This window comes from Peromyscus maniculatus, chromosome 21, assembly GCF_049852395.1.
Source record: "Peromyscus maniculatus bairdii isolate BWxNUB_F1_BW_parent chromosome 21, HU_Pman_BW_mat_3.1, whole genome shotgun sequence".
Taxonomy (NCBI): domain Eukaryota; kingdom Metazoa; phylum Chordata; class Mammalia; order Rodentia; family Cricetidae; genus Peromyscus; species Peromyscus maniculatus.
Window position 1 is genome coordinate 26,155,567 of NC_134872.1, and position 15,243 is coordinate 26,170,809.

At 51.4% G+C, this 15,243-nt stretch overlaps 1 protein-coding gene across 8 annotated transcripts in view; it reads left to right on the forward strand.

Moving 5' to 3' along the window:
- Hk1 (hexokinase 1) overlaps nucleotides 1-15,243 on the forward strand; it is a 111,404-nt gene that overhangs the window by 91,720 nt on the left and 4,441 nt on the right. For all 8 annotated transcript variants that reach the window (XM_042266303.2, XM_076557175.1, XM_015990462.3 and 5 more), the window contains 7 exons: nucleotides 1,662-1,966; nucleotides 3,213-3,361; nucleotides 3,661-3,780; nucleotides 6,301-6,396; nucleotides 7,281-7,380; nucleotides 12,121-12,304; nucleotides 13,332-13,487. In XM_042266303.2, the coding sequence (XP_042122237.1) occupies nucleotides 1,662-1,966; nucleotides 3,213-3,361; nucleotides 3,661-3,780; nucleotides 6,301-6,396; nucleotides 7,281-7,380; nucleotides 12,121-12,304; nucleotides 13,332-13,487 (1,110 nt within the window). The remainder of the gene's footprint in view (nucleotides 1-1,661; nucleotides 1,967-3,212; nucleotides 3,362-3,660; nucleotides 3,781-6,300; nucleotides 6,397-7,280; nucleotides 7,381-12,120; nucleotides 12,305-13,331; nucleotides 13,488-15,243) is intronic.

Here is a 15,243-nt window from a genome sequence, read left to right on the forward strand (position 1 = left end):
GTGCAGCTTTTTCTGCGGAATTCTTGGCTAGCTTTTTGACGAGAAAGCCTAAGGGTTTATGATGTCACATTAAAACTTAGTTAGGGCTGAGCACGGTGGCCCATTCCTTTAATCCCAGCACTCGGGAGGCAGCGGCAGGCAGATCTTTGTGAGTTTGAGGCCAGCCTGGTCTACATAGTAGGACCCTGTCCAAAAACCAAATAAAACAAATGTCTGTAGGCAGTAAAATACACACAACACAAGCTCTGTCATCCTAGCTAGCCTCCAGGACACAGTCTGGTGGGGTTGGGGAGTGTCTATGCCGTACATCGGCCATGTTCAAAACACCTGTTTGCACCCTCACATTTTAAAGAGTAACTTTGACCTGGGGTCAGGACAGTGCATGCTACAGAAGTTTGGACACCTGATTCACTTCACCAGAACCCATGCCAGGGGCAACAGTGTGGGGTGCCCCTGTAATCCCTGGGGAGGGGAGGGACTGGGAGGCTCCCTGGGGCCTGCTGACCAGCCGGTCTAGCCAGTTGGTGAGTTCTCCCTCGATTCATGAGAGACCACCTCTTTAAAAATAGGGTAGAGGCTGGGCAGTGGTGGCCCACACCTTTAATCCCAGCAGCTCTGGAGGCAGATAGATCAGTATGAGTTGGAGGCCAGCCTGGTCTACAGAGGGAGTCCCAGGGCTACACAGAGAAACCCTGCCTCGAAAAACAAAAACAAAAGGTGGGAACAATTAAGGAAGACACCCTGGCCCCACACATGTGCTTGAACCCAAACTCATTGGTACCTACATGTGGGCGCCCATCCAGGAGCACATGCGCACAGAAAAGAAGCGTTTGCAGCAGGTGTTTATTGTTTCAGGATTACTAGACACTCGAGACCGTTCAAAACGTTTCAAAGCGAACAGAAGTCACTCTTAACCCATCCCTTGGAGGCGATGACCGCCGGTATTTTGGGGAAATGGCTTTTCCTGTTGCCTTTGGCAGGCGGCCTTCCGTACAGCAGGACCACGAGTTCTGGGCCTCACGCTGGCCTAAGCGGTTCTTCTAGGGAGGAGGGGAGGAGCCGAGTGAAAATAGAAACGCGAGGGCTTATCGGGCCCGGCCTCGGCGCCAGTTCCTCATGTCAGCGCCTCCCTAAGTCCATTTATTTCTCAGCACTCCACCTTCAGGCATTGGCCTCCCTCAAGTCCAAGGTCAATACTGGCTCAAGGTCACTCGCCCTTCTTCTCGGACTGAAGCGCTTGCCTTTGGCTCCTGTGACACTTTTAACATAGTGGGCGAAAGAAGCCTCCCCTCCAGTCCCCCTCCCCCCGTCCTTTGAAGCAAAGTCTTTCTATGTAGCCCAGGCTAGCCTGGAATTGACTATGTAGCCCAGGTTGGTCTGGAGCTGGTAGTGGCAGTCAGTCCTGCTTCACACAGGATGGCATGGGCCCTTGAATTTTTTTGTGGGTAACACTCATAAAATAATGAGTTATTATTGTAATAAGGAGTTTTGGATAATCTCCCTTCCGTGCGCGCCTTTCTATAGTGGGTGAATAAGGAAAGAGCAGTGGTAGAGGGTGGAATCGAAGCACGTGGACTTGGGGGGCTCACCAGATGTCCCCAACAGGCAGCTTGGTCCAGCCGCTGCGGCACCACCCACTTCCACCTTCTTCCCTCCCTCAGGTATTCCCGGCGCTTCCACAAGACCCTGAGGCGCCTGGTGCCCGACTGCGACGTGCGTTTCCTCCTGTCAGAGAGCGGCAGCGGCAAGGGGGCCGCCATGGTGACTGCCGTGGCCTACCGCCTGGCCGAGCAGCACCGGCAGATCGAGGAGACCCTGGCCCACTTCCGCCTCAGCAAGCAGACCCTGATGGAAGTGAAGAAGAGGATGCGGGCCGAGATGGAATTGGGGCTGAGGAAGGAGACGAACCCCAGGGCTACCGTCAAGATGCTGCCTTCTTTTGTCCGGAGTATCCCAGACGGGTCTGGTGAGGGCTTTGTTGGGGCTGCCACACCTCGGTCCCAGGAGCAGGGGGGCTGGGTAGGGGGCATTTTGGACTCTCCCAGGGATGCTTTTGCACTGGCTATGCCTAATTTGAGAAGAGCTGGAATCTTACCTACCCAAGTGTGTGTGTGTGTGTGTGTGTGTGTGTGTGTGTGTGTGTGTGTGTGTGTGTGTGTGTGTTGGAGCTTAGAGTAGTTCACTTCTTCTAGTGGGATCTCCCAGGCTAGCGTTCTTTGTAAAACCACTTTAGACTGGAAAATGGGAGGCTGGGCATAGCGGTGCACGCCTGTAATCTCAGTACCCAGGAGGCTCTGGAGTTTGAGGCCAGCCTCAGCTACATGAGACAGACCAATAGAAGAATTCACACACACCTCTTCTTTTAGGTAGTAGCAGCATATATGTGAGGGAGTTTGGAGAAGCATCCTGCCCCTTACTGAGGCCAGTTCTATGGCAATTGATGAGAATTTTTTGAGTGGCTCCTCAGAATAATGACTGGGGTAGAAAACACATTTTACAGATATGTATTGTTTTACTATGAACCACCCTCAAATTTGGTGACATAAATCAATTACCATTCACTGGTGGCCACGGGCAGTTCTGCCCATCCAGGCCAGGCTCTGCTGGGGGTCAGCTGAGAGGCTAACCTCAGTCTTTTCTGGATACCCAGGGTCAGAGTGGCTGGCCACGGCTTTCCCACCAGTGGGTCACGGCACTTTACCACTGGGTAGAAGCGGGGTCTGGAGGCCAAGGCTAGGACTGACTCAGCTTTGCCCACACCACACCCCCTGGACCCCAGAACCCCAAAAGAAGAGAAATAGGTTCCTCCATTTTTCAGTAGCAAGAACCATACACCCACGTTGCAAAGAGGAAAGGAAGAAACTTCTAGATTGGCCATTTTTAGATTGCATATGTCGATACAGATTATGCATTTTTTTATATGAGGGTCACTAAAGCCAAGACATTTTTGTTGGGCTTTTAAGTAACCCTGGTGAAGCTTGCTTGTTGTGGCTAAAAGTTCCCTCCTGGGGCCACCCTTCTGATGCCAGCCCAGCTTGTGTGTCAAGAGTCTAGTCCTCCTTTGAGCCCACACTGTACATCACAGGGAACATTCATCGCAGCCCCGGAAATGCAGGACGGGGGCAGTTGGGCAGGGGGCGGGGACGGTGTGCTGGCCACCAAGATGCACTTAACCATTTGTGGCTTCCTCTGTGTGTTTTTCCGGGTGACAGAGAATGGCGACTTCTTGGCCTTGGATCTTGGAGGCACAAATTTCCGCGTCCTGCTGGTGAAGATCCGTAGCGGGAAAAAGAGAACCGTGGAAATGCATAACAAGATCTACTCCATCCCTGTGGAAGTCATGCAGGGCACTGGGGAAGAGGTAAGGTGGACCTGTGCGGGCATACCTCTTGAGGGTTTGGCATACACCCTGCCAGTGGCATTGGGGGTCATGAGATAACCCGCGTCTGCCACGTGACCCTATAGCTGTGGCCCTGTGGCCCTAAAGCATCAGCTCTTTTGTGCTATGCTTCGTCCATGATACTCCAATGGCTGGGAAGTTCCTGGGGGCTGTCCGCTCGTGCGTGCGTGTACACGTGTGTACGTGCGCACGCGCTCGTTTGCATGCTGAAAGTGGGACACCTAAGCGAGCCTGGGTAACCCATTTCTCATCTCTCAAAGCTCTTCGACCACATCGTCTCCTGCATCTCCGACTTCCTGGACTACATGGGGATCAAAGGCCCCCGGATGCCTCTGGGCTTCACCTTCTCCTTTCCCTGCAACCAGACAAGCCTGGATTGTGTGAGTCTCTTTCCTGTGGACCAGCAGATCTCTGATAGTGCCCGACTTCATGTGGTTAGGGTTTTCCCCAACCTAACCTCAGTGCTATCCTTAGATGTCTGGGACAGTCTTATATGTCTCATGGGTCACCTCCAGAACATCCTAAGACTCTACCCTTCTGTCATTATTGAAATGACCAGGTGGTGGCGGCGCACACCTTTGATCCCAGCACTTGGGAGGCAGAGGCAGGCGGATCTCTGTGAGTTTGAGGCCAGCCTGGGCTACAGAGAAAGTTCCAGAACAGCCAAATAATATGAAGGTGCTATCTCCTCTGAGAACCTTTGGGACCTCCAGGCACAAAGAATCTTACCCTTTTCTGTTTTCCTGTGCCCTTGGCTGCCACCCTCATTACAGAACTTGGCACACTTCTGAAGTGGCTCTCACTATTCCTTCCTCTCCAAACCCACTTCTTCTAATTCTTTATCCCAGGCTGGCTTCCAACTTGGCTGTGCAGCCACAGAGCCGTGACCTTTTGACCCCACTGCCGCCTCCTCCTAGGTGCTGGCATCACAGGCATGTACCACCACATGTGATTTACATGTGCTGGGATGGAGCCCAGAGCTCTGCACATGCTAGGCGAGCTCGCTGCCAGCTAGCCTGGTCCTCAGGCCTTAGCGGCTTTCTCCGTGGCTGGTTGTGTGGCAGGGATCTGGCTCTGTTAGAACAGACCTTTAGTAAATGCTTGCTCAAGCTACAAGATGAAAAGGATCCCAGATGGGGCGCGGGTGCCCACTGGGAACCAAGGTGTGGGCATGCATAAAGGTTACTGTTAGGTCTCCAACCCAAAACAAGTCTCACTCAGGACCTGGGGTTCCCCCCAGCACTTCTAACCCCGCCCCCCATCCTAGACCTCCCCCTCCCTGGGGCTCATTTTTTTCCTCCCTCCCAGGCTGATCTCTTATAACTCGGCCATTTTGGCTACACCAGGCTCCTCTTGTGGTGGGTGACTCCTCTCCTGCTCTCCCCTTCCCGTCTCTCCTCTCGTGGTCCTGTTTAAGTCTGCCGGCCATGTTCAGCCTGGACTCCCGCTCTGCCTGCTCTTGCCCTTCTGTCTACAATGAGAATCATCTCCATATTTTAGGCGTAGTCGCGCCTCCTCCTTAGATTTCATTTTTTTTCATTCAGTTACAGCTCTGTCCTTAGGGATCTCCTGTGCCAGTGCCGGCACTCAGCCGCTGTGCAGGAAGTGCGGGGGGGGGGGGGGGGGGACGGGACACGGGACACGACGACGACGGGACGGGGACATCCTGGGGGCGGGCAGGTGGAGAGGACTGTGCAGAATCACTGGCGTAGGAACCAGCCCGTCTGGAAGGTCTGTAGGCAGCCCTGCATGGCACAGGTGGAGACTTGGCCAGGGAAGGGCCTGAGGTGACGGTTTAAGGCCTGGTTGCCAGCGCTGGGAGAGCTAAGTGAGGTGGCCTGATGACCTGATGACGTCACCACTGCCAACCAGGCCTTTTTAGATATCAGCAGTTGATTCTTTTTTTTTTTCCCCTCTTTCCAAAGGCAGGGTCATATGTTGCCCAGGCTGACCTCAGATTCCTTGTGTAGCCAAGAATGGCCTAGAATATCTCATCTTCTTGCCTCTCCTTCCCATGTCCTGGGATGATGAATGTGTACCATCCCACCTGGTTTGTGCGGCCCCCAGATCAAAGCCAGAGCTTTGTGCATGCTGGGCAAGCACGCTACCAGCTGAGCTACATCTCTAGCCCTAAACTTTTGTTTATTGGAGTTGTTTTTAGAGGTCTGATTTTTTTTTTTTTAAACAAGGTCTCATTATGTAGCTCAGGCTAGCCTACAACTTGTGTACCCTAGACTGTTCCTGAACTAAAGGATGGTACTCTTTTTTTTTTGTTTGTTTTGTTTTGTTTTGTTTTGTTTTGTTTTTCGAGATAGAGTTTCTCTGTGTAGCTTTGGAGCCTGTCCTGGATCTCACTCTGTAGCCCAGGCTGGCCTCAAACTCACAGAGATCCGCCTGGCTCTGCCTCCCGAGTGCTGGGATTAAAGGCGTGCGCCACCACCGCCCAGCTAGGATGGTACTCTTGCTTCAGCCACTCAAGTACCGAGATTCCAGGTGTGAGCCACCACATCCAGCAGGATGACTCTCCTGTCACCTCCCATCCCTGTAGTACACACACGCACACACATGCACACGCACACGCACACACAGCTAGCAACATATAGCTTCAGTCCTGTGAAGCCTACAGTCTGCCTAAACAGTAATAGCGTTACTACAATTTTACATTCCTTTTCTTACCTGGTCAGCAACCAACCTTCTAGACCTGTTTCTCCATCCTGGAAGGTGGTGGGAGGGGGGACAGCCACAGGGTTCCACTCACACTTTATTATATCGAGTGTGATGTCACGGTATCTAGACACACAGGCTCAGTGGCTATTGCCTTGCCGGGGAGGGAGGGTACCAGATTCTCCTGACTACAGAAGGATTCTCACCCAAGCTCTCTTCTGTTTCTCTTGTTGTAGGGAATCTTGATCACTTGGACAAAGGGTTTCAAGGCCACCGACTGCGTAGGCCATGATGTAGTCACTTTACTGAAGGATGCAGTAAAAAGGAGAGAGGTAATTTAATATTTTAAAAATAACTTTCTGGGAGCTAGAGAGATGGCTCAGAGGTTGAGAGCATTGGCAGCTCTTCCAGAGGTCCTGAGTTCAAGTCCCAGCAACCACATGGTGGCTCACAACCATCTGTAATGGGATCTGATGCCCCCTTCTGGCCTGCAGGTGTACAAGCAGATAAAGCACTATATACATAAAATAAATCTTTTTAAAAAGTAAAAATAAATAAATAAAAATAACTTTCTGCCTTTGGAGGGGTTATAAAAATCATGCTTGCTTTTTTTGTGAATAATTGGAACACCATGGAAGCATGTGATTTGGGGGTGGTAGAAGTGTCCCCCAGTCATTGCCAGCATTTAAGGGACACTTGTCAGTTTTGTATTGTTAAGGGATAATGCGGGGGCTGGAGAGATGGCTCAGAGGTTAAGAGCACTGGCTGTTCTTCCAGAGGTTCTGAGTTCAATACCCAACAACCACATGGTGGCTCACAACCATCTGTAATGGGATCTGGTGCCCTCTTCTGGTGTGCAGACATACATGCAGGCAGAACACTGTATGTATACATAATAAATAAATATTAAAAAATGAAATGCGAAAGGATGATATACTCAAAGAGAGGTAAACTCATGACTCTTTGGAATGGAAAGAGAGAGGCAGTTCCTAGAGCCGATACCGCCAGGTAGTGCCGAGTTCCCAGGCATCAGATGTGGATGGCCCTGTTGGCTGGAATAGACTTAGGCGGCATTGCTACTCTGTGTCCAAGTACAGAACACAGTCAAGAAATCAACCGTGGTTCCCAGCAGCACCCAGTCCACAGCATGAACTAGCAGGACTCAAGGCAGGCCAAGCCGGCCCTTCCGTAGATCCATGTCCCTTTCTTTCCAAAGGAATTTGACCTGGATGTGGTGGCTATTGTCAACGACACTGTGGGCACCATGATGACCTGCGCATATGAGGAGCCCACTTGTGAAGTTGGACTCATTGTAGGTAAGTGTCCTGAAGGTGTCTCTTCCCCAGGAAGAGGACACTGGCATTTCCTGGTTTGTAGAGATCCGGCAGCTCCGTTCTTAGTGGGAGACAGTCGATCTCTTGGTCCCATTTATAGACCACCTCTAGAATTCTGTCTTGGAGGGAGGCTGCCGAGTTCCCTTCGCAGCATCCCATAATGCTGCTGCACATCAATTATGACTGGACTGTCAGTCAGTGACCTCTCCAGGAAAGGGGACACACACACACACCACACCTCACGTGTCCTGGGTAGATGGAGTAGGGTGTCTGGAACCAGCCTGTATGGAAGAACCCCAATGCTGCAGGCTCACAGGCAGAAAAGGAAGTAGAGACTGTCTCCACTCCTGACCATAGTCTAGCTGGGAAGGGCCAGTGTGCTCTTAGGTATCATTCACTGTCAATAGCCACTGTCTAAATGGCCCCAGCCCTGGAGGTTGTTAACATGTCAGAGGCCTGGGCCTCAAGAGCATTAAACTATATGGGTGTGTCCATGTAGTGTATGTACAGTGTGTGTGCAGGAATGCATGTACCACACTGTGTATGGAGGTCCAAGGACAACCTGGGATGTTGGTTCTCATCTCCACCTTGCTTGAGGCGGAGTCTCTTGTTTGCCTCTCACCTTGGGGTACGGGTGATAGGATTATAGGCACGCACTGTCTTTTTCGAGACAGGGTTTCTCTGTGTAGTTTTGGTGCCTGTCCTGGATCTCGCTCTGTAGCCCAGGCTGGCCTCGAACTCACAGAGACCTGCCTGCCTCCCGAGTGCTGGGATTAAAGGCGTCCGTCACCACCACCCAGCTGAGAAAATCCTTTGACTAGCATCAGGAGTTGCTAGAAAAATGAAGTGCCCTATCGACGTTCATTTCTGCTGGTATAATAAAACAGACTAACAAAAACAGCCTAGGGGAGAGAGGGAGGGTTTATTTTAGCTCCCAGTTCCAGGTTACAAATAGACAAGAGCTTAAAACAACCTGTCATATCAGATCCATAGTCAAGAACAGAGAGACATGAATGCACAGCCTCGCTCGCTTACTTGTGCTCATCTTGATTTTTTTCCCCCTCTTACTCAGTTTAGGGCCCCACCTAGGGGATGGTACTGCCCACAGTGGGCTAGGTCCTCCCACACCAACCCAACGCAGCCCATCCCTCATTAAGCCTCTCTCCAGCCGATGCTAGGTCGTGTCAAGTTGTCAATTAAAGCTAACCATTGCCGTCCCCGAACACCTCCTTAGTCACCAACATCGGCAAACACCACTTGGACGGCATGGAAGGGTCGCCCCTGTCTCAGGGCCACTTCCAGTGTCCGGAGGTTGGGATGGGGCTCACAGGCTGCCCTCCGTGCCAGGAAAGCGTTTGTATCGGTTATTAAAGCCACTTCAAGCGACTGCTGTTAATCCAGAAAATCAGGAAGCACGTCCAGGTGGAAGGTGTTTGGCATCTGCCCCCGAGACTTTTATTTATTCCTTCCTTTTGGCAAAGCTTTCTCCACCTAGCTCTGCCCAGCCTTGTGGGAATCTGCAAAGCCAGAGTGACTCGGCATATTTTCTTCCAGGCTAAGGCCTCACCTTCCTGCCTGGGAGCTCAAGCCTGACCCTGTCAGCACAGCCCTATCAGAGGTTCTGGTCGCCAGGACCCAGCCAGTTCTTTATGCCACCACCAACAGATCTCTTTGCTCAGAATCCTCCTGGCCAAGAAGTGCAGTTTATTTATTTTGGCTTTCTTTGCATCTCCTACTTCCAGGGTTCCTTTTTCCTCCTCATATATACTTTGGGTAGAAGGAACCCGAGAAAACAGTAACAATCCAGTGGTACTATCAGGAGCATATGGGAATTCTGCTTAAGTTTTCAGAGGGGTTATGCCTTTGGCCTGGCCATCGAGGAGGTGGTGGTGGTGGTGGGGCACATACCTTTGGATTGAGTGAAAGCTGACCCACATCCCTGAGGGCTTTGCTATGGTGTGTGCAGTTTATAGGCGGCAGCATCTCTCTAGGAACCTTGCTCCAGAACCCTTGAGTCAAAATTGAATACAAATGAGGACATGACCACTCCAGGGTATGGTTGAGGAGAAGGTGTTTATTGTAGATGTGGGGGGGGGGGGCAGGTACAGCCAGAGGCATCTGGAAGAGTCCAGCCAGAGGCATCTGGAAGAGTCCAGACTGAACACGGCCAGCAGAATAGATGGGGCCATGAGAGGAGAGAGGTGCGGGGAGAGAGCAGGAGAGGAAGAGAGGCAGGAAGCCAGGAGGACCAGGAGAGCGTGTGGGAACCAAGAGGCCAAGAGAGGAACCAGGAACCGAGAGAGCATGGGGACCATGGCTAAGTTAGTTATAAAGGAGAGTGAAGCCAAGGAAGGGAGCCCAGGTTTAGGGTAGGGGGCGGGGTGAGAAGTGCGGGAGGAACCACCGGGACTGGGTGAGACTCCTCTCAGGTTGGAGACCTAACCAAGACCTTCACGAACACGGGCTCCTGGGCTCGGGAGTGTCTGTAGGAAGGTCTCCTTGTCTGAGTTCCCAGTCTGTGCAGTAAGACAAGTCCAGGGACCGTCAGCCTGAGGCCGTGACATCAGAACTACTGTGAGGGCTGGCAGCATGGACCTCAGTGTTACGGTAAAGGCACCTGCCGCCAAGCCTGATGGCCGGAGTCTGATGCCCAGGTTCACTCCGCAGTAGAACAAGGGAACTGACTCCTGCAAGTTGAACTCTGATTCCACACGTGGGCGGGCCCACACACGTGTCTACACGTATGGTTCAAAGAATAAATAACTCAAGCCGCTGGGAAGGTGGACCTTCCAGTTCGTCTACATAGCCCCTTGTGGGCTAAAACTGTAGCTTGTGCTCCTTCTCTGGGTCCCAGGGGTACCAAGTAAGATAGGCTCTAGGGTGTTCCAGAATGGAAACCGGAGGCTGCTGAGCCCTGGGAACCATACAGCACCCAAGGGAATGCTCCTTGTCTCAGAAGCAGCCAATGGTCTATGGCTACTTTTATGTCAACTTGACACAAGCTAGAGTCATTAGAGAGGAGGGAACCTCCATTGAGAAAATGTCCCCATAAGATCGGGCTGTAGGCGAGCCTGTAGGGCATTTCCTTAATTAGTGATTGATGAGGGAGGGCCCAGCCCATTGCGGGTGGGACCATTCCTCGGCTGGTGGTCATGGGTTCTATGAGAAAGCCAGCCGAGCAAGCCAGTGAGCAGCACCCCTTCGTGGCCTCTGCATCAGCCCCTGCCTCCAGATTGAGTTCCTGTCCTGATTTCCCTCAGCGATGAGCTGAAGTCCGCTCTCTCCTCCCAAGGCTGCTTTGGTTGTGGTGTTTTGATAGTAATCCTAACTAAGACCGTCTGCAGTACCAGTAAATCAAAGAAAGAACTGTTGCTTGGGAAAGTGGGGTGCATCCCCCAGCACTCGGACGCTTGTTGAGTAGGTATAGTTCACAGCTGCCTTGTATGAGAAAAAGTGAACAGGTGAGGCAGGAAGTAGACAGTCCTCTGGCCACTGTGGGTGCACACCCCTGGTGTGTGTGTGTGTGTGTGTGTGTGTGTGTGTGTGTGTTTCCCCTGGTCTGAGTATTGCATCAACTCCTACTAGCAATACATCCCTCTGTTGGAAGAGCATCTACCAGCATACATACATACATACATACATACATATATACATACATACATACATACATACATACAGCCCCGGCTAAACAGGTCAACAGGGGAGGCTTTAGGCATAAAGTAAATTAATCAAAAAGTTGAGTGTGTCATGGGAGGTGGACACATGAGGATTGCTGTAAGTTCAAGGCCAGCCTGGTCCACATAGTGCCAGGCTAGCCAGGGTTACACTGGGAAAACAAAGATGTTTTGCTCATTTTCAGAAAATATGCCCCTCTGGGCAGTGGTGGCGCACGCCTTTTAATCCCAGCACTCGGGAGACAGAGCCGGGTGGATCTGTGTGAGTTCGAGGCCAGCCTGGCCTACAGAGCGAGTTCCAGGACAGGCAGGGCCACACAGAGAAACCTTGTCTCATAAAAACTATACATTGTGTGTTTGTGTGTGTGTGTGTGTGTGTGTGTGTGTGTGTGTGTCCGTGTCCGTGTCCGTGTCCGCGTCCGTGGGCTTAGAGCTGGGGATATAACTCAGTTGGCAGGGCGCAAGCAACCCAACCCCCTTCCTCCAAGGCTCAGGGGTCAATATGGAAGAGGGGGCAGAAGATTGTAAGAGCCAGAGAGGTGGTTGGCTGCTGTGGAAAGAGTCTTTGGCACACACGAGCTCTGAGACTCTGACTGCGGGCCTAAGACCTGAGCAGGATCGAAGCAGATCAAGGCAGACAAAAATCCCAGCATGCATGGAGTGGATGTCCTGAATTCCACCCCTGGCTGAGGAGCTGTTGGCAATCAATGGCTGCCAGGGGAGGGAGAGTCAGCTTTCTTCGGAGATGTGGACCCTGAGAGGTCCCCAATGCTCTATAGATGGTCCCACCCTAATGCACGTAGAGGTAGCACTAACTGGGTTCAGTGGGTATTTTTGGGGGGGAGACACATGGAGTTGGGAGGTAAAAGTGGTGGAGGATGGGGGGGGAAATTGGTGGGGAGAGAATGGGGCATACTTAATTCAAATATATGCCTACATGAATATTAATTTAAAGTGTTTAAAGTAACCCCTACCTTACATCGGAGCCCCAGGGGCGAAGACCCCCTTGGCTGTGGGCCCCACCCTTGACCTCTGCCCTGTCTTTTAGGGACTGGCAGCAATGCCTGCTACATGGAGGAGATGAGGAACATTGAGCTGGTGGAGGGGAACCAGGGGCAGATGTGCATCAACATGGAGTGGGGTGCCTTTGGCGACAACGGGTGTCTGGATGACATCAGGACCGACTACGACCGAGTGGTGGACGAGTATTCCCTGAACTCCGGGAAACAAAGGTAATCAGCCTTCAGAGCAGGCTCCACACCTGGGGTGATGCGCTTGGCCGTCTTCTGTTGCTGCGGGGAACTGTTTCCGGTTGGGGGGAGTCCGCGCAGGGGGCTTGGAACACCATCCCTCAGGTATTATGCTAACCTTGGGTTTTTGGTTCTGGGCATGGTGCAGGACTATTCCCAGAAGTGATGGTGACCATGGACACACTGCCTGATTTCCCCGTAGGGATCTCAAAGAGTTTAGTTAGCCAAGCCCTGCTGTTCGTTCTCTAGGGTGGATGCAGGGGATGCCCTTCCCACCGCAAGCTCTTGCGGCCCCCTAGTGGCTGCCAGAAGTTTTGCAGCTTAGGTCACCGATGGGTTCTGAAATGGCAGCCGGCGTCCACCCAGAAATGAGGTGACTGCCCCAGTCTCCCAAGAAGCAGGATATTCAATGCCACAGCCAGGACAAACTAGTCCGAGTCATGCCCTTTGGAAAATAAAGGGGCTCCAGTTTAACCTTGAAAGTCTTGTGGCCTGCCCAACTTTCCTCCACTTTGTGCTCAATCTCAGTATTTTGGTTGATGGCAAAACCATCCAAAAAAACAAACAAGAAATCAAAGATCTTTCTTTTGTCCATTTAAGACTCAGCTGTTTGCTTAGTCTGAGTCTGTCCTGAACACTTTGCTGGGGGCCTTGTACTGTGACCTCACCGAGACACCTGTCTTCTCAGGGCCATCGGTCACTGTGGTGGTGACAGAGGACGGGACCCTGTGTGTGCTGTAAAAGGATGGGTGTGAGAGAGCCTGGAATAGGCAGGAGTGGTCTGGGCGGGCCTCTGGGGTGTGTCACTGGGAGGAAGGCCGCCTAGCAGAGTTTTCTGTGACTGCTCAAGGCATCAATGTGGGGAGGGTGGAGGGCTTTCCAGAACCCCCTCTGCCTGCGTGGGGACACACAGGGCAGGCATGTGACCGTGGTCATACGCTGGACGGGCAGTCATAGATCCGGGTGAGCGGTTCCCCCCCTTGCTCAGCAGCCTCTCTTCTCGGTTCAGGTTTGAAAAGATGATCAGTGGGATGTACCTGGGTGAGATCGTCCGTAACATCCTGATCGACTTCACCAAGAAAGGCTTCCTCTTCCGGGGACAAATCTCTGAGCCACTCAAGACGAGAGGCATCTTTGAGACCAAGTTTCTCTCTCAGATTGAGAGGTGAGCAGGGAGGGGCCGCCGTTTTCCTTTCTGCGTCTGTGAATCTGACTGCTCTGGGTGCCTCGCGTAAGCAGACCTCCTACAACAGGAATGCATTTGTGTGGAGTACTTCACTTAGCATCGTCTTCCTAAGGTTCGTTCTTGTAACCTCCCCAAGTTTCGGCCTGAGTACTATTCCATCGGGTGTACCTATCACATATTCTGTTTTCCCACTGCTACTATCTGGGACCTTGGGGTGTTTCCACCTTTTGGCTCTTCTGAAGGATGCCGTGAACATGGCGGAGTCAATATTCCTTTGCTCTCTGATTTTGTGTCTCTGATGAATATACTCTATGGTAATTCCATTTTAAATTTCCCGAGGAACCACCGTATTGATTTCCAAAACGGCCACTCGGTTTGACATCCCCAGCAGCCTCACTCAAAGCTACCAGTTTCTGACAGCCTAATAGTAAAGGAAGAAAAAAAAAAACAGAGCTATATAGGTTCTTATGGGGTCTTTTTAAAATTAGTATTTGAGGAAAACATTTGCTTTGTATGTGGCAAGAGGCAGAAGCATGGCATGGGGTGGGGCCCAGGGGGCAGATCCCACAGCTCTGACCTTGAAACCTGCCCTGCCCTTGACCGTGGGCTTCAGCGAGTGACTCGGTTTCCCCGGGCCTCTTTAAAATGGGAACGATGAAAGCTGGGTGTAGTGGTGCAGGCCGGAGGGTCAGGAGTTCGAGGCCAAACTCAGCTACATAGGAAATTCAGGGCTAGATCTTGTCTCAGATGCAGACAAAAGTAGTGATTGTATACATGCAGTGCACGTAAAATACACATCCTGTAAATCCTCGGGAAAGGCTGGCCAATTTTCTTTCAGTTTGCTGGAAGAAAAGCAAGCCTTGGGCTGCACTCGGTGGTTGATATGATCATTAAGCGAGGGCACAAAGGCCGTCCTTGCTAACGGACCATGCAAATTGTACCACGGTGTGGGTAAGGAATGGCAGAGTGTGTGTCTGCGAGTGTGCTGTGCCACAACGTGCACATGGCGTCCCGAGGACCTCTGGTTTCTCCCCTCCTTCCACCTTGCTTTTGAGGGGACGACTCTCTTGTTTCAGGCTGGTCTCCCGCCTTGCTGTGGGGAGCTTCTGGCTTTTAACATGGGCTCTGGGGTCCATTTTAGTTCATTCGGATTTCATAACCAGTGCTTCGCTCACTGGGCCATTAGGAAATTGATCTCTTCTAGAAGGGCATTGTGGTGAGGTGGGAAGATGATGGGTTTTAGGTCATCCTGGGCAACACTCTTAAGACTGTCAATAGCCTTTTCTCTAAGGTATTGGCCCTATGGGTAGTTTTTCATTTTTTCTAGGGGTTCCATATTCTATAGTTTAGCATATAATACCTTTGGACTCATTAAAAAAGTTAAAGTTCCATTATTATTATTATTATTATTATTATTATTATTATTTATTAATGTATACAGTGCTGTGCCTGCATGGATGCCTGAAAGCCAGGAGAGAGAGGGCGCCAGATCCCATTACAGATGGTTGTGAGCCACCATGTGGTTGCTGGGAATTGAACTCAGGACCTCTGGAGGAGCAGCCAGTGCTCTTAACCTCTGAGCCATCTCTCCAGCACTAAAAAGTTAAAGTTCCTAATGCTGAGACCCTTTAGTATAGTTCCTTATGTTGTGGTAAACCCCCCCCCAACCATAAAATTATTTTCATTGCTATTTCATGACTATAATTTTGCTACTGTTATAAATGGTAATATAAAT